This window comes from Oncorhynchus keta, chromosome 14, assembly GCF_023373465.1.
Source record: "Oncorhynchus keta strain PuntledgeMale-10-30-2019 chromosome 14, Oket_V2, whole genome shotgun sequence".
Classification (NCBI taxonomy): Eukaryota; Metazoa; Chordata; class Actinopteri; order Salmoniformes; family Salmonidae; genus Oncorhynchus; species Oncorhynchus keta.
Genome location: NC_068434.1, coordinates 31,337,063 through 31,362,048, shown reverse-complemented (window position 1 = coordinate 31,362,048; position 24,986 = coordinate 31,337,063). Strand labels below are relative to the sequence as shown.

The following is a 24,986-nucleotide window of genomic DNA, read 5'->3' as shown; positions in this document are numbered from 1 at the left end:
CTATATGGTTCATTTTAAAGCTTTCCAGAGCATAACTATTATGTTTTTTGAGAAAAACCTAAACTCAAATCCTGTTCCCAGCAGCAGACTGAAATGTGACATGATTCTGTGTGTTTATTTGAGTGTGTTAGCTAATACAGTATATGTGCTTCATTTGAGAGTGTGTGTGTGTGTGTGTGTGTGTACATTTTCCAGTCTCCCAGAGTGACCCATCAATAACACTGGAGCAAGATCATTACTTTTAATGTTGTGCCATGGTATTAAACCCTGTGTATTAAACCATAGACGCTTCATCATAACGTTGTTGAGACTTAGCGTACTCCTGGGTTTTTCAGGTGAGTTACAACCTGTAATGTAAAACATGTTTTGTTAAACATCCTTGGCACAGAAACAGATACATGGACATGTGTTTATTGGCTGTTTTAGAGCACTGAGTAATGCTGCTATTTAGGTTGGTTTTGAGAATGCACCAGGGAGGATTTTATGCAATTTACCCACACTTTGCCCTCCTTCCCCCTCCCCCTAGAGGTGAATTGGGGGAAATGTAAAATACTAGGCCAACCCCATTTATCCCCCTTTCCTAGTGCCTGAGGTACATAGATACACACACTCAAAAACACATATGTGCTTATTCAAAACCACAGTGAACAGGGTTTCTTCCTCTCGGTCCAGCATGGAAAAGACTACAGGACAGTCTGGGAATTATAGTTTTCCTGTTTGTCTGATATGTTCACCAAAGTGTTAGATAAACATACAGCACATACAAAAACATACAGCTGATAGACATACTTGCAATCAAGACATTGGCTGAAACATTTTTACAAGCTCCCATTCACAACTGTACACAGCCTCGCACGGGCACCATCACTATTCAGCCCTTGAAATGTCTCCGATCAGATTTACTATTTTAAACTGTGCATGGCCAGGCACTGTCACAATGATTATAGCGCTGTGGAAATCCATATTTCCCAAGCTTAGTTTCTCTCTCCTCCCTCACCATCTTTTACAGCTTAGAGACTAATTCTGTTTGAAGCGATCTGCTGCTATTCCAGCACACAGTATATCTGGTTATTCCAGGGAACTCCCTGCTTTCGTGTTGAAGAGGAGAGGAGCATGCAAAGGACAGAACTAAAAAAAGTAAAAGAATTGATCAAATCTAAAACATTCTTGCAAGAGGAGTTAATTTAGACCAAGCAAAAAAAGAAATCTAGCCAACCTACTTCTCCCTCTGTCTCCCTCCTGTCTCCCCCTTACACCAGATATATACAGCACTGCTCTTCAACTAATTTAATCTTTATAAATTTAGAAGAAATGTTTATATACAATGATAGCCTCCAATATGACAGTGAATCCCTAAAAAGTCATGCTTACTGTGCAAAATAAACAAGAAACTCTACTTGATGAATATGCATTTGCTTGCTTACATAAATGCCAAACAGTATTGAGAAGTATATCTTGTAAGCCCTTGAGTTACCACTTGATATGGTAATGAATAAAGGTGTGACGTGTAAATTCTTTCCTGGCCTGTTCTGTGAAGGGGTCCTGTGCGTTTTCATTCTGTGTGCTGAGCTCTGTGGTAAATTAAAAGTGACCCATGAAGACCCAGGGCCCGGCCCCGCCGCTCCTACCTATGGAAACCCCTCATCTGGATCACATTGGGCTCAAATGGAAAGCAGAACCCCTTTTCTGATACAGGGAGAGGGGAGGTGGGAGTAGTGGTCTATCGGGAGGAAACAGGGTGGGGGCACTGGTGTTTCTACTCAAGCCTGTCCCTATGTGTATCAAAGTGCAATACAATATCTTGGGCTCTTTCTTTCTCACACACACACACACACACACACACACACACACACACACACACACACACACACTTTCCAGTCAAGTTCTCAGTATGGAGAATGAGAGACATGTGTCCTTAAACTCAGTTAACATCTGAAATGGTGTGCAAGTTTCAATGCTTTAGTTACCCGAAGCAAATAAATGACCAAGTAAGAAAATACTACGGAGTGGCTGTGGATCAGACTATTCCGGGACGTTTCTTTCTGACAGCTAAAGGTCCAAGAGGGCCTGCGCATGTGCAGATGTAAGTAGCACAAACGTCTCTGTGGACAAATGGATATTGGTTACCATTGTACAAATGGTGGCTGCATAGCTTTATCATTAGAGAGAGTCTCTCAGTCTCAGAGAAATGCAGACAGCTGACATTTTGACCATGGTATCCATGGCAACAAGGATGTGAGGAAAAAGTGTGTTCCAGGTGAACTTTTTTTGTGAGCACTCCTGAACTGTTTTTCATTAATCGTCTCACAATGTGTATTTTCACCAGTCAGAAAACTCAAGAGTATGAACTAATCATTATCATCTACATAATTTAATGGTCACAATTATGTGTGTGTGGTTTTGCTATCCTTGTGGGGACCAGAATCCTCACAAGGGATTGTAAAACAAGGAAAATTCAAACAACTGGGGACATTTAGTCAGTCCCCAAAAGGGAAAAGGCAATTTTAGGCCAGTGTGTGTATGGTTGTTTTCCTACCTTATCAGGACCCCAATGTCCTAACAATTAACCCGAATGTCCTGACAACGTAGAACTTTTTTGTTTTGATTACTTTTTTCATGTCCTGAATTTGTTCAAATGCTATTTTAAGCTTAAGGGTTAGGTTTAGGGTTTGGGATCAAGGTTAGGGTTTTTGGGTTAAGGGTTAGGTTTAAGGTTTGGGATCAACGTTAGGGTTTTTGGGGTTAGGGTTAAGGGAACATTTTATTTTTAAATGGTCAAACATTTTTACTTCCAAAAAAGTCCTGAAATTTAATGAAAGAAAATCTGCTTGTGAGATCTACTATTATGATTTATTTAGAAGTTGTATTCTTAAGCTATATTCTTCAAGAATCATTGGGTACATTTGTATAGCCATTTAAGGCCATGCGATTGCATATACTATTAGTCCTAAACACCCCAGGTGGGAGGCATTATTGCAACAATTGTAACTTAATCCAGGATAAACACATATGTGGAATAAATGACTCCTGTAATGTGATTGAAAATTCTGAGTAAAATAGAGCTTTCTTACATCATAAAAGTGTACAAATTCGCATAAATCCCCAAAGTACATGCAGTGCTGGTTCAGAATGGTATCGCCCAATCATAATATATGACAACACTTCAAAGGGGCAGTCCGCATTTTAAACAAAGTGTTTCCCCACCACTGTCTTGGTAAAAAGCTGAGGGATGGGGCTGGAGAAATGTAACCAGTCTCAAAATCATAGACAGCTGTGGCCGCAAGGACTGACCCTCTATGATATCAAAAAGTATAGTCTTAACCATGTTGAGGCTATACAGTGTTTGGATAGCCTTAATATATTGGGGGGTTCTGATGGGGTACATGAGTTGAACTAAGCTCATGAGGCATTTATAAGCTATATTCTTCAAGAATCATTGGGTACATATAGCTCAATTATGTAATTTATTTAAGTCCAAAAATGGATGTAGCAACTGCATATTGCCCCTTGACGTGCCATCTATGGAAAGTGTGTTCAATATAAAATGACAGTACTCTCATCCTTATCAGCAGTGGTGCAGACCTTGGCCTGGTATGTGTGTAGGGACGGATGGGAGGGCATATTGGTCCAGGAGAACAGCATAGTCTTATTTTGGCCTAATACCTAACCTGGCTGACACACCTGATGCCATGAGCTAAACCAAGCACAATCCCACCTTTATCACCAAGCTATTGAACAATCACGACCAGAAGAATAATCTAAGCAGGCTTAATTTTCAGACAGCAGCAACGCGGTTTTACTTGGGGCGTTACTGCCCCCTGCTGTTAAACCCTAGGAATAAAATATGATAACTCAACATGGAGGGAGGGTGGGGGCGACGTTGAACACAAACTTATTGTAAGGTGCTACTCATATACAGTAATAGTCAACAATTGACAAACTTACTCATTCCAGGGTTTCTATATTTTTGCTATTTTCTACATTGCAGAATAACTGTGAAGACATCAAAACGATGAAATAACACATATGGAATCATGTAATAACCCAAAAAGTGTTAAACACATCAAAATATATTTTATATTTGAGATTCTTCAAAGTAGACACCCTTTACCTTGACAACTTTGCACACACTCATGGCACTCTCAACCAGCTTTATGAGGTAGTCACCTGGAATGCATTTCAATTAACAGGCGTGCCTTGTTAAAAGTTCATTTGTGGAATTTGTGGATTTTTTTCCCTTTGTAATGCGTTTGAGCCAATCAGTTGTGTTGTGACAAGGTAGGGGTGGTATACAGAAGATAGTCCTATTTGGTAAAAGACCAAGTCCAATTTGGTAAAAGACCAAGTCCTATTTGGTAAAAGACCAAGTCCTATTTGGTAAAAGACCAAGTCCATATTATGGCAAGATCAGCTCAAATAAGCGTAGAGAAACGACAGTCCATCATTACATTAAGACATGGAGGTCAGACAATATGGAACATTCCAAGAACTTTGAAAGTTCCTTCAAGTACAGTCGCAAAAACACAAAAACACTATGAAGCACTATGATGAAACTGGCTCTCATGAGGACCGCCTCAGAAAAGGAAGATCCAGAGTTACATTACCGTTCAAAAGTTTGGGGTCACTTAGAAATGTCCTCGTTTTTAAAGAAAAGGACATTTTTTTGTCCATTAAAATTACATCAAATTGATCAGAAATACAGTGTAGACATTGTTAATGTTGTAAATGACTATTGCAGCTGGAAATGGCAGATTTTTTTATGGAATATCTATATACAGAGGCCCATTATCAGCAACCATCACTCCTGTGTTCCAATGGCACGTTGTGTTAGCTAATCCAAGTTTATTATTTTAAAAGGCGAATTGATCGTTTGAAAACCCTTATGCAATTATGTTAGCACAGCTGAAAATGGTTGTACTGATTAAAGAAGCAATAAAACTGGCCTTCTTTAGACTAGTTGAGTATCTGGAGCATCAGCATTGGTGGGTTTGATTACAGGCTCAAAACAAATAACTTTCTTCTGAAACTCGTCAGTCTATTATTGTTCTGAGAAATGAAGGCTACACCATCAACTTTTCAGAGACTGCGTGAATCATGTCTTCATGGTCGAATTGCTGCAAAGAAACCACTACCAATAATAAGAAGAGACATGCTTGGGCCAAGAAACACGAGCAATGGACATTAGACCACTGGAAATCTGTCCTTTGGTCTGATGAGTCCAAATTTGAGATTTTTGGTTCCAACCTCTGTCTTTGTGAGATGCAGAGTAGGTAAACGGATGATCTCCACATGTGGTTCTCACCGTGAAGCATGGAGGAGGAGGTGTGATGGTGCTTTGCTGGTGACACGGTCAGTGATTTATTCAAGGCACACTTAACCAGCATGGCTACCACAGCATTCTGCAGCAATACGCCATCCTATCTGGTTTGTGCTCATTTGTTTTCCAACAGGACAATGATCGAACACAACTCCAGGCTGTGTAATGGCTATTTGACCAAAAAGGAGAGTGATGGAGTGCTGCATCAGATGACCTGGCCTCCACAATCACCCGACCTCGACCCAATTGAGATGGTTTGAGATGAGTTGGACCGCAGAGTGAAGGTAAAGCTGCCAAGTGCTCAGCATTTTTTAAATTTTAATTCCAGCCACCTTCCCCAAAGGAGGCCTTTTGCCTTTGGTAGGCCCTCATTGTAAATTAGAATTTGTTCTTAACTGACTTGCCTAGTTAAATAAAGGTTAAATTACATTTTAAAAATGTGCAAACTCCATCAAGACTGTTGGAAAATATTTCCAGGTGAAGCTGTTTGATAGAATACCAAGAGTGTGCAAAGCTGTCAAAGGCAAAGTGTGGCTACTTTGAAGAATCGAAAATATAAATATATTTTGACTTGTTTAACACTTTCAGTTACTACATGATTCCATGTGTTATTTCATAGTTTGTCTTCACTATGATTCTACAATGTAGAAAATAGTAAAAATAAATTAAAACCCTTGAATGAGGTGTACAAACTTTTGACTGGTACTGTACATATTCCCTGATTTACTATAAGTAATTCAACCAGATGTCACACTGATAGCAACTTTATACTATTACCCAATTCATAGGACACAAGATAATATTTAATTTCACAGGACAAGACATTTAATTTCTTGTGGACATTTTGACCATTAAAAGATGTTAGAAATATTATACTTATGTTAACATTTGGACAATCCGATGTCTTGAAAGTATGCTTTCTTGAATTGATAAGATAAATATTTCCTCCAATTCAAACATTGGACAGGAAATTGTTGTTGAAGTGCTCTCCGCAGTTTGAGGTTTGTTAAGCACAGGTGTTTTTCAGCATTGTGAATATTAAGGGCTCTGCATGTGTCAAATACACTGTGGTAGTAATCATACGCCGCTATGATTACTGCAATTAGGAGACCAAAGACATCGCCCCAGTCACCTGTCTGTCACTCTACAGAGGCAGGCTGGGGTGGGGTGGGTGGTTTGGGGGAGCAGTGACTGGCTGGCTGAGTGAAAGCTGCCTACTGCAGACAGAAAGAGAGGCTCCCATGGGAGCCTTTCACACACTGGAGTACAGAGTGATAACACAGTATGGTTGAGTGGCAACCTGCTGTTCCCACAGAGCGATAATATACATACAGAAAGATCATTCTTGGACTTAAAATTGGTCCAAGAAACACCAGGCCTGGAGAATGTTTAGCCGCTTTCTAAAAATAATTACAGTAGCGCTAAAACAAGACAAAGAGGCGCTTTTCAAAATGTCTGACAGTTTATTCCACAGTGAAAAGAACATGGGGAATGTGTGTTGTCAATCCAGCATTCAGTAATGGCAGTACATAAAGGACAGAGAAGCCAAGGAAGTAAGACCTCTTCCACACTGGTGGTCACTGATTAGTTAGGTTGGTCATCCTTAACTCCTATGACTGAGCTATACTGAAAAACTGCTTCATACAGTAGCTTCATCAATTTGATAGTCAAGCTTTGACAGTTGTTTCGTTATCATAAAATGCGGTCTCATTTTTAGGCTAAATCACTTGTAAATAGGGGATGAGGACAACATTGCTATGCCATAATGTTACTCAGCAGAAAACTGATAGATAAACACTCATTAACACTCAGACAAAATCACCTCGTCATGCACACAGTTTGAGAATAAATGTACACACATGCAGGCACACACACACACGCATGCCCACACATGCACACGGACACACACACCAAAGTGAGGTGATGGTTTGTTGAACCAAAACCTCAACTCTGAGCACATGATTTTAGCTTGTTTGTTAGATAATTAGTAGGTTAGTTAATTTGTGGGTTAGTTAGTTAGATAATTAGTAGGTTAGTTAGTTTGTTTGATTGTGGGGAGCTATCATGTCCCAAAAGAGCGATTCCATGCCAGCAGAAAATATTTTTTATATCTCAGATTGTTCTGGCAATTCTCACAGAAACTTCATTGGGAGATGGATGTTTGACATGGTTTTTACATTTGTATCATTAGTTTTTGTTGCTGTTGAAAATCATGATGAAAGTAGCTATTTTAGACCCTTTTAAAGACCCCTTGAACAGTACATGACAGACATCTTGGTGTCATTATTCTTCTTATAGTGTACTGTAAAATATGTATGTCTTGGTTCTGAAATAAAACCTTTCACAACTATTAATATGAATATCTCAAAACTACTTTTTTAGAATTTGTTTCATTTTAAGACATTGTTTGGAAGCATATACTTTACAACAGGAATCATCAACTAGATTCAGCTGTGGGCTGATTTTACGTGAGCGGATGGTCGGAACATAATTACAAATCATTTGTAGACTGCAAAATTACCGTAAGAAACCTAAACGGATATAATATGACAAACAATAATTTTCAAACCTTGCTTAAATTTGTATATGATTACCTGTCTCGTGTGGGAATACATTTCCTAAATTAAAACTCAATTGGAGATGATTTCCTAGTGTTTTGCAGTATTTTATGTCCAACAATGAAAATTCCAATAAACAAAAGTTGGGGGGCCAAATAAAACCACCAGTGAGCCTAATTCGGCCCATGGGCCACCAGTTGGGGAACCATGCTCTACAAGTAAATCAAATTTCCAGAGTGGGCTCTCCGCTAATTCTGAAGGTATGATCAATTTGAGCATCACCAAAACAGTGAATGGACAAAATATTTCAAAGGGAACTCTGCCGGTGACCTAAAGGAGGACTGGAATTGGTTAGTGACCTATGTCAATATCTATGTATAAAAACGGGTCATATCATTAAAAGTATGATAGAGCCCACTCTGGAAATTCGACATGGTTTGAAGAGTATATTGTTACAATGTCTAAAAATAAGCCAGACTCCAGCTACCCAAGTCAAAGACTGTTCTCTCTGCTAACGCACAGCAAGTGGTACCGGAGCGCCAAGTCTGGGACCAAAAGGCTCCTGAACAGCTCCTACCCCTAAGCCATAAGACTGCTGAACAGTTAATAAAATGTCAACCCTGACTATTTGCATTGAGCCCCTTTTTATTTGTACCGACTCTCTTGCACCGGCACTATGCAGACTCACTGGACTCCACCCACACACGTTGACGTCACACACGCTGCTGCTACTCTGTTTATTATCCATCCTGATAGTCTAGTCAGGTTTAACCCCTACCTACAGTTGAAGTCGGAAGTCAAATTAGGTTGGAGTCATTAAAACTCGTTTTTCAACCACTCCACAAATTTCTTGTCAAACTATAGTTTTGGCAAGTCAGTTAGGACATCTACTTTGTGCATGACAAGTAATTTTTTCCAACAATTGTTAACAGATCATTTCACTGTATCACAATTCCAGTGGGTCAGAAGTTTACATACACTAAGTTGACTTTGCCTATAAACAGCTTGGAAAATTCCAGAAAATGATGTCATGGCTTTAGAAGCTTCTGATAGGCTAAATGACATCATTTGAGTCAATTGGAGGTGTACCTGTGGATGTATTTCAAGGCCTACCTTCAAACTCAGTGCCTCTTTGCTTGACGACATGGGAAAATCTAAAGAAATCAGCCAAGACCTCAGGAAAAAAATGTGTAGACCTCCACAAGTCTGGTTCATCCTTGGTAGCAATTTCCAAATGCCTGAAGGTACTAAGTTCATCTGTACAAACAATAGTACGCAAGTATAAATACCATGGGACCATGCAGCCGTCATACCGCTCAGGAAGGAGATGCGTTCGTTCTGTCTCCTAGAGATGAATGTAATTTGGTGCAAAAAGTGCAAATCAATTCCAGAACAACAGCAAAGGACCTTGTGAAGATGCTGGAGGAAACGGGTACAAAAGTATCTATATCCACAGTAAAAGGAGTCCTATATCAACATAACCTGAAAGGCTGCTCAGCAAGGAAGAAGCAACTGCTCCAAAACCGCCATAAAAAAGCCAGACTACGGTTTGCAACTGCACATGGGGACAAAGATCGTACTTTTTGTCCTCTGGTCTGATGAATCAAAAATGGAACTGTTCGGCCATAATGTCCATCGTAATGTTTGGAGGAAAAAGGGGGAGGCTTGCAAGCCGAAGAACACCGTCCCAACCGTGAAGCACGGGGGTGGCAGCATCATGTTGTGGGGTGCTTTGCTGCAGGAGGGACTGGTGCACTTCACAAAAAAAGATTGCTTAATTAAGGACAACAAAGTCGAGGTATTGGAGTGGCCATCACAAAGCCCTGACCTCAATCCTATAGAAAATTTGTGGGCAGAACTGAAAAAGCGTGTGCGAGCAAGGAGACCTACAAACCTGACTCGGTTACAACAGCTCTGTCAGGAGGAATGGGCCACAATTCACCCAACTTATTGTGGGAAGCTTGTGGAAGGCAACCCAAGTGAAACAATTTAAAGGCAATGCTACCAAATACTAATTGAGTGCATGTAAACTTCTGACCCACTGGGAATGTGATGAAAGAAATAAAAGATTGAATAAATTCTCATTCTCTCTACTATTATTCTGACATTTCAGATTCTTAAAATAAAGTGGTGATCCTAACTGACCTAAGACAGGGAATTGTTACTAGGATTAAATGTCAGCAATTGTGAAAAACTGAGTTTAAATGTATTTGGCTAAGGTGTATGTAAACTTCCGACTTCAACTGTACATGTACATATTGCCTCAATTTCCTCGTATCCCTGCAAATTGACTCGGTACCAGTACTCCTTGTATATAGTTTTGTTATTTTGTTTGACTATTTCCTTTTTATGTTTCTTACTTAAAATGGCTACTTTCATCATGATTCTCTCAAACAGTTTGTGATAGAAATAAAAGCATTTCAAACATCCTTCCTCCCAATGAAGTTTCTATGTGAGAATTGAAAGAACAATCTGATAACAAAAATATTTTCTGCTCCCACTGGCGTGGAATCACCCAATAGTTAGTGTTCTCACTCCATTTCAGGAGGTTAGTAAAAATGTCATGATCAAGGACACAAGGATGTCTATCCTCATGACTCAGGAAGTAAAGACAATATACTGCATGGCCTACTAGATGCTGTTTGATCTCACCAAGGGGCAGGGTGGAGTGGGTGACAGGATTAAAAGAGTCACATATGAAAAAAATACTATAGTATACTATGCTCTAAATACTGTAGTATTACTATATTTATATACTATCGTATTCAGTGTAGTGTTTTACGGAAGTATATTATAGTTTTCACTGTAGTGTTTTTGCGGACATGACTAATATACTATAGTATTCACTGTAGTTTTTGCATAAGTATACTATAGGTTTCACTGTAGTGTTTTTGCAGACTTTACTGTAGTGTTTGTGGACACCTCTAGTATACTGTAGTAAAGCTTACTACAGTATAAATACTGAAAATATGACTATAGTAAAAACTATAGCATATACTATAGTAATTACTGTAGTTTTTACAGATATTGCTCTAGTGTTTACGATGAGGTTTTTTGTAGTATTTGTTTGTACTTTTTACCCCTTTTTCTCCACAATTTCGTGACATCCAATTGGTACTTACAATCTTGACCCATCTTTGCAAACTCATGTTTGGACTCGGGAGAGGCCCATAGAAATGGAGGATTTCTCCTTGAGGAAACCTGCTGGGCAAAAATAGCAAATGTTCCATAACCTGTAGGTAGAACTGGAGTCTGATCAGATAGGTCAGAGCATCTGTTCTTTTTTTATAATCTGTAGGGAAGACAATATTTGCTCTATACGTGGCATGTAGGCATCTCACTCATAGTTAGCACAAACTGAGATATGGGGCAATGATGAAGAAAAGCACAAAATGTTCATACTTGAGTAAAACTAAAGATACCTTAAAAGAAATGACAAGTAAAAATGAAAGTCACCTAGTAAAATACTACTTGAGTAAAAGTCTAAGTATTTGTTTTTAAATGTACTTTATCAAAAGTAAAATTAAAATATTGTAAAATTCCAGACGGAACAATTTTGTTTTTTTAATTTACAGATCGCCAGGGGCACACTACAACCCTCAGACATAATTTACTAATGAAGCATGTGTTTAGTGAGTCCGCCAGATCAGAGACAGTAGGGATGTTCTTTTGATAAGTTTGTGAAATAGACAATTCTCCTGTCCTGCTAAGCATTCAAAATGTAACAAGTACTTTTGGGTGTCAGGGAAAATGTAAAGAGTAAAAAGTACATTATTTTCTTTAGGGATGTAGAAGTTGTCAAAAATATAAATAGTAAAGTACAGATATCTCAAAAACTACTTCACTAGTACTTTCAACTATGTTTACTTAAGTACTTTACACCACTGTATGGGGGGGATGGGAATGTGAAGCATATGCAAATTAAAATAATCTAGTATAACTATAGTTTTAAAAAAACGTTTGTGGACATTGCGGTAGTATTTACTAGTGTTTTTTGCAGATAATGCTGTATTATTTAATCTAGTATTATACAATACAAATATATAGTAAGAACTACACATGATCGAGGGATACTACAGTGTGTAGTATAGTATTCTACAGTATATAGTTAGCAGTACACGATAGAGGGATATTACAATGTGGAGTGTAGTATTCACCAGTATACTACACAATCCAATAGTAAGCACTACACGATCAAGGGATACTACAGTGTGCAGGATACTATTCTACATTTTAGACATTTATCAGACAAGTCGCTCTGGATAAAGAGTGATTTACAGAAGCAATTAGGATTAAGTGTTTCGCCTTGTCGACTCAGGGATTCGAACCAGTGTCTTTTCGGTTATTGTATACCGAAATGATATAGTAATTTCTACACATGATCCAGGGATACTACAGTGTACTATAGTAAAATGTAGCATTGTTTTATGTGGGAAGATACCATATGTTAGTAAGAGCAATGAAGCAATGGCCAAATTGTTAGGCCTCATATGGGGTGGTTAGTATACCAGTCAGTTAGTAGTAAAGCAGGAAAGGGTTGTTATTTCCTTTGGTTTATCTTAGAAGATAATACACATCAGTGTCTATGCAGACTGCAAACCAAGCACTGAGCTGCAACACCTTTTGAAGGTTGGCCACACAATGGACAGAGGGACAAACATTTGTCAGCCATTTGTTAAGATAGAATACTTCAGCTTTAATGAAATACAATTCAGCTTTAATGAAATACAATTCAGCTTTAATGAAATACAATTCTTTAGCATAGTTACTGTACGATTTGTAATATATATATTTTTTAAATCAATCGTCACCCTGAGCAGAAGTGTGTGGTCGACCGAGGTGCACTTTTTCTTTAAATCTATTGGTTGATCCAGCTTTCCATCCCAGATCCTGGAATCACCCACCATTGTGCTTTAGGGGGCCAAAAGTAACATGTCTCAAGAAACATATCACACTTAAGGTTATAACAGATTGATAAATACATAGTTCTTGTATATGATTTTGGATGATCTGTGTCTGGCGGAGAAGGGTTTCAGGAAAATGTGAGAGGACTGTCTCAGACTCAGGGCACAAAGCAAAGGGTTAGTGAGTGTGTTAGAAATTACAAGTCCAGCCAACATCATCCATAGTACAGTTGAGTATTAGTAACAATAGGTCTGTTAGCAGACGTTAGTACTGTTAAGTATTAGAGTGTTATTGTACACACAATGTACACCCACACACACAGTGGTTAAGGATGGTTTTAACCAGGGAGAGTCAGACAAGGCACTTCTCCAGTGCTTGGGTTTCAGTTTGGTTGATTAGTGAATGTTAGACTGTTAGTCCAGGTTAGTAAACCAGGATTACCCCAGTGTTGGTTAGTTCTTTACGACTCCAGCTAAGGTTACTCAGAGTTACCAGTACATGCAGCATTCACAAGACAAACCAGGCCTCGGGAAACCAACTAAAAACTAGGGTGGTAAGATTGAGAGATACACCCCAACCCCCAACACAGCTACACACACTGACAACTCTAACATCCTCAACACTCCTGTAACGTTAGGGTAGACTAATGTTACCAAACCATCCGCACAGGCTTGTCATGGGCATGCTCCCTGCTAGCTTGGTTAGGAGCACATCATTGAAATGAACAGCAAGGCCATCTCAGCAGACTCAATCTTGTTAGTCATGTTAGACGTCAGAGATCGGAGGTGAGTAAGGTGTTAGTGTTGCCAAGGTTACAGAGAAGAGAAAGGACAGTGCTGACAGCATGAGGAGAAGCAGGCATCAGAGAGAGGTGTTAGTCAACTGCAGTGTCAGTGCTTTGATCAGCTGAACAGTGTGGAAGGGGATCAGAACATGTTAGTTATTTTACAAAGGAGGGGAGAGAAAGCATCCCTCAGTTAAACAGTATTTCAGGGAAGGAAATGCAAAGCACCAAAGTGTCAGACACACAACACTACAACCCCACCCCTTAGGAGTCTCTCTTATGGCATGAAATGTGGACCTATCCAATAAAGTCCTGAGCAATGTGGCATAAAAGACTACAAGTAGCCCTTTCCTGCAGTCAAATGACCAAATCTCCATCTAAATGGACTCATGGGTGGAATGTTATTCATATATTTTATCATTAAACATTATTTCAAAAACCCACCGAAAATTCTGTGTTTCTATGGTTTTGTAATGTTTGTCTTCTTTGATGTATATAAATTGTAATATTGGGATGCAAACTCAAAATTGAATACATTTCAAATGTATTTCTAATATGGTACAGGTATTTCTTTAAAGCCCATAACCATGTGTGTGAGGTGTATACTCTTGTTTCATAGATTTGTTTAACTCCTTGGTGACAGGGGGGGCAGTATTTAGTAGCTTGGATGAATAAGGTGCCCAGAGTAAACTGCCTGCTACTCTGGCCCAGATGCTAATATATGCATATTATTAGTAGTATTGGATAGAAAACACTGAAGTTTCTAAAACTGTTTGAATGATGTCTGTGAGTATAACAGAACTCATATGGCAGGCGAAAACCTGATAAAAATCCAACCAGGAAGTGGGAAACCTATACAGTGTAAATGGGGTCATATTACACTTCCTAAGGCTTCCACTAGATGTCAACAGTCTTTAGAATGTTGTTTCAGGCTTCTACTGTGAAGTGGGGGTGAATGAGAGCTGATTGAGACAGTTGTCTGCCAGAGTGCCACAGGCTTCCGAGTCACGGTCACGGGAGAGTTAGCTCTCGTTCTATTGCTTTTCTACAGACATAGGAGTTCTCCGGTTGGAACATTTATGATAAAAACATCCTAAAGATTGATTCTATACTTAGTTTGACAAGTTTCTACGGGATGTAATAACTTTTTGTCCACCGTTCGGCTGGACCGGAACGCGCGTTTGGATTTGTTTACCAAACGCGCTAACAAAAGAAGCTATTTGGACATAAATGGACATTATCGAACAAATCAAACATTTATCGTGGAACTGGGATTCCTGGGTGTGCATTCTGATGAAGATCATCAAAGTGAATATTTATAATGCTATTTCTGACTAATGTTGACTACACAATATGGCAGATATATTTTTGGCTGCTTTGTTGTCTGAACGCTGTACTCAGATTATTGCATGGTTTTCTTTTTCCTTAACATTTAAAAATAAATCTGACACAGCAGTTGAATTAAGCAGAAGTATCTCAAATTCCATGTATAACACTTGTATTTTCATCAACATTTATAATGAGTATTTCTGTAAATAGATGTGGCTCTCTGCACAATCACCGCATGTTTTACTACTGAACGTAACGCGCCAATGTAAAATTAGATTTTTTAAATATAAATATGCACTTTATCGAACAAAACATACATGTAGTGTGTAACATGAAGTCCTATGAGTGTCATCTGATGAAGCTCAAAGGTTAGTGATTAATTTTCTCGTGCTTTTTGTGACTCATCTCTTTGGCTGGAAAAATGGCTGTGTTTCTGTGAGTTGGTGGTGACCTAACATAATCGTTTGTGGTACTCTCGCTGTAAAGCATTTTTGAAATCCGACACTGTGGCTGGATTAGCGAGAATTTTATCTTTAAAATGGTGTAAAATACTTGTATGCTTTGAGGAATTTTAATTGAGATTTTTGTTGTTTTGAATTTTGCGCCCTGCACTGTCACTGGCTGTTGGCGAGGTGGGACGCTACACATCTCCCAGAGAGGTTAAGACAACCAAGAAACACTGACTGATTTAGCTCATTTCAGTAAGGTTAAAGGGGAACCAGCAATGTGCCAATGATAATCCCATTTTAAGTAGGCTAAATAAAATATCCAAATAATCACAGCAAGGTGATACACTTCTAACACATATTGATAAGTAAAGAAGTGTGGCTGTGCCCCATCAGCAGTGAGTGAATGCAAATGTTGTGCCCCTTTCTCAGTGGGTGAAAGCCATAGGTCCCAGTTCCCGTCCCAGTTCGGTAAGGATGAACCACGTTGACAACTGCAGGGGGAATGACATGACAACAGTCACTGAGTTCTGTTTTACACAATACAGTAAGATGTGTAGAAAACAAGAGGAAGAGGACAACAGACATTTAGTCTGCACTTTACTGTTTCAGTCTGCACATGAAATGTCACTAATTTTGTCACAAACTTCAAGTCATAAACAAGGAGGGCTTGTGTGTGTGCAATCAGGTTTTTGCCAATGGGCGGGATTCTAAGAATTACTACAGTTCCAGGACATGTGTGTTACCTTGGTAAACCACATATGTAGGTTACACTTCCAAATGCAGCCTCTCTTTCTCTCTAGCTCTTGGTTGACCTGACACAACCAAACATTTTATAGGCCGATCTGGCATATGTCAGACATTAACTCAACAGCCATGAAAGCAGATTAGACTAATCTGATTAAGTTATGGTTCTGCTTTCAGGTTGCTTTGTTCTCCGCCTTTTTTCTCTGGCAGTATAGGTCGACTGCTCTGTTAAAATGCGGTGGATTTATATACAGTTGAATTCGGAAGGTTACATTCACCTGAGCCAACTACATTTAAACTCAGTTATTCACAATTCCTGACATTTACATTTACATTTTACATTTACATCTGACATTTAATCCTAGTAGAAATTCCCTGTTTTAGGTCAGTTAGGATCACCACTTTATTTTAAGAATGTGAAATGTCAGAATAATAGAGAATAATTTATTTCAGCTTTTATTTCTTTCATCACATTCCTAGTGGGTCAGATGTTTACATACCAAATACTAATTGAGTGTAGCATTGCCTTTCAATTGTTTAACTTGGGTCAAGCGTTTTGGGTAGCCTTTCACAAGTCTCCCACAATAAGTTGGGTGAATTTTGGCCCTGTCCTCCTGACAAAGCTGGTGTAACTGAGTCAGGTTTGTAGGCCTCCTTGCTCACACACGCTTGTTCAGTTCTGCCCACAGATTTTCTATAGGATTGAGGTCACGGCTTTCTGATGGCCACTCCAATACCTTGACTTTATTGTCCTTGAGTCATTTTGCTACAACTTTGGATGTATGCTTGGAGTCATTGTCCATTTGGAAGACCCATTTACAACCAAGCTTAAACTTCCTGACTGATGTCTTGAGATATTGCTTCAATATATCCACATAATTTTCCATCCACATACTTTTCCTTCCTCATGCAGCCATCTTTTTTGTGAAGTGCACCAGTCCTTCCTGGAGCAAATCACCCCCACAACATGATGCTGCCCCCAACCGTGAAGCACGTGGGTATGGTGTTCTTCAGCTTGCAAGCCTCCCCCTTTTTCCTCCAAACATAATGATGATCATTATGGCAAAACTGTTCCATTTTTGTTTCATCAGACCAGAGGACATTTCTCCAAAAAGTACAATCTTTGTCCCCATGTGCAGTTGCAAACCGTAGTCTGGGTTTTGGAGCAGTGGCTTCTTCCTTGCTGAGCGGTCTTTCAGGTTATGTTGATATAGGACTCGTTTTACTGTGGATATACAGTGGGGCAAAAAGTATTTAGTCAGCCACCAATTGTACAAGTTCTCCCACTTAAAAAGATGAGAGGCCTGTAATTTATCATAGGTACACTTCAACTATGACAGACAAAATGAGAAGAAAAATAAATCCAGAAAATCACATTGTAGGATTTTTTATGAATTTATTTTGTTCTTTTGATGCAACTCATCATTCTTTGTCCTCAACACGACGAGTTGAGTTTTTACCAAAAAGTTATATTTTGGTTTCATCTGACCATATGACATTCTCCCAATCTTCTTCTGGATCATCCAAATGCTCTCTAGGAAACTTCAGACGGGCCTGGACATGTACTGGCTTAAGCAGGGGGACACGTCTGACACTGCAGGATTTGAGTCCCTGGCGGCGTAGTGTGTTACTGATGGTAGGCTTTGTTACTTTGGTCCCAGCTCTCTGCAGGTCATTCAATAGGTCCCCCCGTGTGGTTCTGGGATTTTTGCTCACCGTTCTTGTGATCAGTGACCCCACCGGGTGAGATCTTGCGTGGAGCCCCAGATCGAGGGAGATTATCAGTGGTCTTGTATGTCTTCCATTTCCTAATAATTGCTCCCACAGTTGATTTCTTCAAACTAAGCTGCTTACCTATTGCAGATTCAGTCTTCCCAGCCTGGTGCAGGTCTACAATTTTGTTTCTGGTGTCCTTTGACAGCTCTTTGGTCTTGGCCATACTGGAGTTTGGAGTGTGACTGTTTTAGGTTGTGGACAGGTGTCTTTTATACTGATAACAAGTTCAAACAGGTGCCATTAATACAGGTAACGAGTGGTGGACAGAGGAGCCTCTTAAAGAAGTTGTTACAGGTCTGTGAGAGCCAGAAATCTTGCTTGTTTGTAGGTGACCAAATACTTATTTTCCACCATAATTTGCAAATAAATTCATTAATAAATCCTACAATGTGATTTTCTGGATTTTTTTCCCTCATTTTGTCTGTCATAGTTGAAGTGTACCTATGATGAAAATTACAGGCCTCTCATCTTTTTAAGTGGGAGAACTTGCACAATTGGTGGCTGACTAAATACTTTTTTGCCCCACTGTAGATACTTTTGTACCCGCTTCCTCCAGCATCTTCACAAGGTCCTTTGCTGTTGTTCTGGAATTGATTTGCACTTTTTGCACCAAATTACATTCATCTCTAGGAGACACAATGCGTCTCCTTCCTGAGCGATATGACGGCTGCGTGGTCCCGTGGTGTTTATACTTGTCCATCTGTACAAACAATAGTACACGTGGTACCTTCAGGCGTTTGAAAATTGCGCCCAAGAATGAACCAGACTTGTGGAGGTCTACAATTGTTTTAACGAGGTCTTGGATGATTTTTTTTATTTTTCCATGATGTCAAACAGAGGCACTTTGTTTGAAGGTAGGCCTTGAAATACATCCACAGGTACACCTCCAATGGACTCAAATGATGTCAGTTAGCCTCAGAAGCTTCTAAAGCCATGACATCATTTTCTGGAATTTTCCAAGCTGTTTAAAGGCACAGTCAACTTAGTGTATGTAAACTTCTGACCCACTGGAATTGTGATAAAGTGAATTATAAGTGAAATAATCTGTCTGTAAACAATTGTTGGAAAAATGACTTGCGTCATGCACAAAGTAGATGTCCTAAATGACTTGCCAAAACTAGTTTATTAACAAGAAATTTGTGGAGTTATTGAAAAACAAGTTAATGAATCCAATCTAAATGCATGTAAACTTTTGACTTCAACTGTATAAACACACAAAACTAATCCCTTACTTTCTGTCTCACCCTCCCTTTCATATTCCCCCTCTCTCAGCATGAGGAGATACTGTACAGCACAATGGTAGCACTGTTCTTTGTGTGATTATAAGGCCCTTGAACCAGTGTGTAACGAGATGTCTCATTGCTCAAACGCCTAACAAAGCCTCAGTCATATCTAGAGAAGAGAAAACAGTCTACCTCAATGTAGGTTACGAGATGGTCTCCTTAATTAACAAGGTCATTTAGCAAAAAATAGTGCTGTCTTAGTCAATGACTTCAATGGAAATCTACATTAGCTTGATAAATAGTGTTACCTGTTTAAAAACAGCTTTGTTGACAGCCTTGTCAGTCAGGACATGTTGTGGACTCATCTAAATAGGCTCTGAGGGCTGGCACCTTCCCAGCATCTTCCTCAGGATATATCTGGAGATAAACACAGAGCAGAGAGCAGCAGAAAGTGGAACGCAACCCCCTGGAACACCTGTCCCCAAAACCCTACCAAGGACGTACTGGACCATTGGCCTTGACCACTGCCAATAGATACTATGAAGAGTTACTAAATTAATCTGCAAAATCACCAAGAATCATAGGCGTTGAGGAACAGTATCTAATGGACCTGAATAACCTTTTATTAAAACTTATTTGACATGTTTTACCTTGAACTAACCTCATTTAAATGAATAACTTGTTACGGCAGCCCCCACTAATACCAACAATTGTCAATAAAAAAATATCAAGGAATGGAGCACACAAAACAGAATTACCATCAATAACGGCTGTTAAACCTCTGCCTTTACAAGAACCCCCTCCACAGTATGAGGATATACTGGACACATACCCATCTGTCTCTCCCTACTCCTGTATTCACCAGTCCGTCAGGGACACCAGGGCACCCCAGTCATCATGGGGACTTGCATCCTGCCAGCTGGGCTGTGGGTTTGGCCACTGTATACAGAGGGCATCCATTAGCACCATTTAAACATCAGCAGTGGAGGTGGACAGGGTGAAATAAGAACTGTTTGTAATAAAACTAGATTGATGCACACTACCCTTGATGCACACTACCCTTGCATCATCACATGCTGATGCCATAGAGGGGCGGCAAGCATGAATGTCTGCCCAAATAAAAATACATGTTGATTATTCCTATCCTATGATTACATTTTTTAAACTCCATCGTGGAACAGCAGATTGCCAAACGGACAAGGCACATGATGCTGTGGTGGCTCACACACACTCACTGCGCTGTTGCTGCATTCAAATGTCTCAATTATTAATGTAGGGTTAGACTAGTTGGTCCTGCGGAGCTTTGTGTGTGCGTGTCTGCTTGTATTAGGTGTTTGCCTTTAAACTTCACTGAAATGGGTGTTGAAATGGTGTTTAGCTCTTATAAATCTGTCGTGCTACACGAGCGCATCATAAAACATAATTTCAAAATGCACCTCGCACTGACGATTTGTCAAACCCAGCTTGAACGATTAAACACCATACATTATGATTGTTTTAATGTTCTCCTGCGCATGATGTAATTGGGACAACAATTGTATGTCTGAGGCTACGGTCTTGGAAGCTAATCACATTAAAATGTAGAAGGAAATGTCATGTTATTAAACGAATATCAGAAAATCTCCCACCTTTTGCAATGGTGTAAATTTGACCGCCGGTCCACAATGCACCAGTCTCGCAGCATCTGTGTCAGTCAGTAAGGGTGCGATGAAACGCTCGAGCTGTCCGATCCTCTTCGGGTAGGATGAGAGATGTGCAAAACTATCACTCATATAGTGTAGATATTCTTAATTAAAAGCGAATCCTTACCAATTGTTTTGTGAAGCACAGTGCACAAAAACCTATTCCAACTTACCCATGCGTCGATCTCCTCTAAAATGAGGACGTGCTGTGGAGTGCGTCACGTTGCTTGAGCAGAGGTCTGGTAAATGGCGAGCAGCCATTTAAAGTAAATAAGAGAGAGTAAATAAAGACTGGACAAAGGAGTGTTTGGATGGCATGAGGAATTGCTAGTATGTAGATGTCTGTATTTTGTATTCAAGCGCGTGTAGGCTACGGACTCCAGCTGCCATAAATATACGTCCTACTGTTACTGCAAACTCGAGACAGAATGCCGGTAGGTCTCCTCCACCATCTGCGTCCCCTCTGTAATCGAAACGTGTCTATGCGCTGTCCCAACCTTTTCAAATGGGCTACAACAACAACATAATATCTGCGGTGAGATAGAATATAATGAAGCACACTGTAAATATGGGGCCTATCCTATGCCACAATGTAATCAGTGTCCAGTTTGTTTAAAACAAAGAAATGATCACATTAATAATAGCCTTGCCTGCACAACGACATTGAGAAATTAAATGGAAGCACACTCCTCCTGTCTGTGACCACCTATAACCTAATCTCAATAAGAACTTAATCTCATACAGAAAGCAATTATATGCACATACACACACAGTACCAGTCAAAAGTTTGGTCACATCTACTAATTCCAATTTTCTCCATTGTAGAATAATCGTGAAGACATCAACGAAATAACACATATGGAATCATGTAGTAACCAAATAAAGTGTTTTGGAAGAATCTTATATTTGAGATTCTTCAAAGTTGCCTTGATGACAGCTTTGCACACTTTTGCATTTCAACTAACAGGTGTGCCTTTTTATATGTTCATTTGTGGAGTTTTTCCTTCTTAATGTGTTCGAGCCAGTCAGTTGTGTTATGACAAGGTAGGGGTGGTATACAGAAGTTACCAAATAGGGTTAAAACCAAGTCCATATTATGGTAAGAACAGCTGAAATAAGCAGAGAAATAACAGTACATCATTACTTTAAGACATGAAGGTCAATCAATACGGAAAATGTCAAGAACTTTGCAAGTTTCTTCAAGTGCAGTCGCAAAAACCATCAAGTGGTATGATGAAACTCTCATGAGGACCGCCACAGGAAAGGAAGACCCAGAGTTAACTCATGCAGCAGAGTATAAATTCAAGTCAAAAAGGCAAAGGGTGGGTTCTTAACACTTTTTGGGGTTACTACATGATTCCATAGGTGTTATTTCAGAGTTGACGTCTTCACGATTATTCTACAATGGAGAAAATACTAAAAAATAAAGAAAAACCCTTGAGTGGGTGGGTGTGACCAAGCTTTTGACTGGTACTGTATATACATACACACAGCACCTGTTGCTACCAGACTTAACTATTGCTAATACTGTACAATTTAAAACACTTGCCCCCCAATCCCCCTTCCCTGATACATGTGTAAATATTATACTGTAAATTGGACCTTCCTGTATTATACTTATGGTAAAATGTCTACTTCATTCATCGCACACACAGCACTTTGTAATTTCAGTAAACTATCCCTTTAAAAGAAACGCGTTGTAAGATATGGTCACTTCGGGATTCCGTAGCTGAGAAATGAACAGACGTCACTTTACTTCTTCCTGAAAAGAATGTGAGCCCGCGAACTGAATTGAGGTAGTTTCTATTTATTTTTTCAATGTTTATAATTTGTAAATTATATTTTGGCAAAAGTATTGAACTATTTTAATAAACAGAGCTATGTACAAGTTGCTGTTGATTAGCCGCTTCCTAGCAACTGGCTGGCTATGTTAGCTGCATGGAAATATTTTTACATCCCCCCGGCGGCTCCCCATTAAAGCGCGTTAAAGGGGCACCCGACGCCCTTGCAATTGAATGGAGCATGTTTAATGCAGAGCCGGTCGCCGGGGGACACGTGTGTGTGTGTGTGTGTGTGTGTGTGTAGCCGGCTGTCGGACGCAGATGAAACAACGTAAAAAGGAATCGCGCAGTCACCTGGTCGGTTGAGGCTAGAGATTCTGGCTACGTTCCAGGCAGGATGAGTTCCTAAATATTGTTTCAAAAGCTGCAACATTGCTTTAAGGCCGATTTACACAGCTCTAGCACAATATTAACTCTAGTGCCCCAAAGCCTGTTTTAGCATGGTCAGTGCCATTGAAAACTTGTCAAAGTTAGTGGATAAATGTATTACTCAGGCTGCTTACCATTGAAAAGACATACACTTGTCTGCTCAAAGCAGAGTTTTCCAACCCTCTCCTTTGGGCCCCACATCCCCAGATCTTTCACATTTTGGTTTAAACCCTAAACTGGCACACCTGGTTCAATTAGCCAACTAATCATCAAGCCTTTGACTAATTGAGTCAGGTCTGCCAGTTTAGGGTTAAAGCACAAATGTGAAAGTCTGTGCGGGGGGCCAGAGGAGAGGGTTGGGGAACCCTGTCTTAAGGGGCTACTGTCCCATAGGCACCAATACGATTGCAGCTGGGTCTGGTCTGCTTAATTCAGGGGTGTCAAACTCATTCAACAGAGGGCCCAGTATCTGCAGGTATATGTTTTCTCTTTCGATGACGCCCTAGACCACCAGGTGAGGGCGTTCCTTACGAATTAGTGACTTTAATTCATTAATCAAGTACAAGGGAGGAGCAAAAAACCCACAGACACTCGGCCCTCCATGGAATGAGTTTGACACGTGCTGTATATGAACCAGAAAAAAGTGAGTGAGATGTCTCTTCTGTCTCGCTTTATTGCGTGGCACAACTGGTAAGACACTTCGTGCGAGCGGTCACATGTGCTAACAAGGCAGAGGTCCTGGTTTCAAGCCTCGGTGTGAGCCTAATCAGGAGTAGGGGGTACTTGCTAAGCAGACAGCGTGATGTCCGCTACATATGGCCATGACACACTTATTTACTTCCCTTCAATCATTTGAAAGGAAATGACTGGTCTAAGAAATATAGTGGAAACACCCCCCTAGCCCAGCCCATGTGTGCGTCCCAAATGGCACCCTATTAGCTGCCTTTTATAGGTACCTACTTTTGACAGGAGCCTTATGGGCATTGATCAAAGTAGTGCACTACATAGGGAGATTTGTGAAAGATGGAACCCATGTCTCCACCAAGCCAATGCTTTTAGTTTTGTGTTAAGTAGTCTGCAGGTGCTTGGAATGCAGCCAGATTATTCTATCAATTCATGTGTTGTTGCCTAACAAGTATCTTTCTCCCATCTATTTTAAGTGTCATCTTGTCTGCCAGTCAGCTATCTGTGGTCCACACACACTACCTACGTACTTCCTTTGGTTAACCTGTTTCCATGCATCAGTCTGGTGAACAGAGACTTGCAGGTTTGTGTCAAATTACCGAACACCTTTTCCTCAGCAATGGCAGAGCTGCAAATGATAAGGCTGTCATATCTCGTTTCAACATCACCTGCATCATCAATGCCACACAAAACATCACAAATACTTCCACTGCAGAGGTGGAATATGTCCATATACCTGTTACAGACTCTCCATCTTCTCCTCTGAGCGACTTCTTTGATGAGGTAGCGGATAAAATCCAGCTCGTTGGGGAGCAGTGTGGACGCACATTGGTGCACTGCAATGCAGGTGTGAGTCGCTCAGCTACGTTATGCTTGGTGTATCTAATGAAGTACCATGGAATTACACTTTTGGAGGCACACAAAAAGGTCAAATCTTGTCGACCTATCATTAGACCAAACAGTGGATTCTGGAAGCAACTCATCCAGTATGAACGCAAGCTCCGTGGTTGTGCCACGGTCACAATGATCACATCCCCCATGGGTGAAGTACCTGACATTTATGAAGAGGAGACCAAAGATATGCTTCCTCTTTGACATGCACTGTTTGTCAAAGTGATTGTCAACCCCATTGTAAAAATGCATTAGTACTCGTTTTATATCCAGTATGTTGAGTTGGAAGTGGTCCTCTCAAATGTATTTGTAAACTTTGATTCAGAAATAAAAATTAGTTGTGACAATGTCACTTTACCATTTACAACTAAACAAAGGTTTGTCTGTTTTGTAAAGGCTACAACTTCAATAGTGTCATCAAATGTAAGAAGTGT

At 39.9% G+C, this 24,986-nt stretch overlaps 1 protein-coding gene and 1 long non-coding RNA gene across 8 annotated transcripts; one reads left to right on the top strand and one right to left on the bottom strand.

Moving 5' to 3' along the window:
• The first annotated feature begins 4,998 nt into the window (after positions 1-4,998).
• On the top strand, positions 4,999-24,952 carry zgc:153044 (uncharacterized protein LOC751678 homolog). Of its 4 annotated transcripts, XM_052461488.1 has the most exons (3): positions 4,999-5,349; positions 5,451-5,601; positions 24,138-24,952. In XM_052461488.1, exon 3 carries the CDS (start codon positions 24,214-24,216, stop codon positions 24,754-24,756), a length of 543 nt encoding a protein of 180 aa, XP_052317448.1. In that variant the 5' UTR covers positions 4,999-5,349; positions 5,451-5,601; positions 24,138-24,213; the 3' UTR covers positions 24,757-24,952. The 4 variants fall into 4 exon arrangements, with proteins under 4 accessions (XP_052317448.1, XP_035641580.1, XP_035641581.1 ...); XM_035785687.2 differs by lacking the exons at positions 4,999-5,349; positions 5,451-5,601 and adding an exon at positions 22,395-22,563 and having other exon boundaries at positions 24,138-24,950; XM_035785688.2 differs by lacking the exons at positions 4,999-5,349; positions 5,451-5,601 and adding an exon at positions 23,446-23,620.
• On the bottom strand, positions 6,761-23,168 carry LOC118393218 (uncharacterized). 4 transcript variants are annotated; one of them, XR_004827519.2, is made up of 5 exons: positions 23,112-23,168; positions 20,941-21,277; positions 20,714-20,818; positions 19,394-20,024; positions 6,761-15,833 (listed from the first exon to the last, which is right to left on the bottom strand). It is a non-coding gene; the product is annotated as an uncharacterized LOC118393218 (long non-coding RNA). The 4 variants fall into 4 exon arrangements; XR_004827520.2 differs by having other exon boundaries at positions 20,941-21,006; positions 23,112-23,164; XR_008063925.1 differs by having other exon boundaries at positions 20,941-21,297; positions 23,112-23,156.
• Positions 24,953-24,986: the final 34 nt, after the last annotated feature.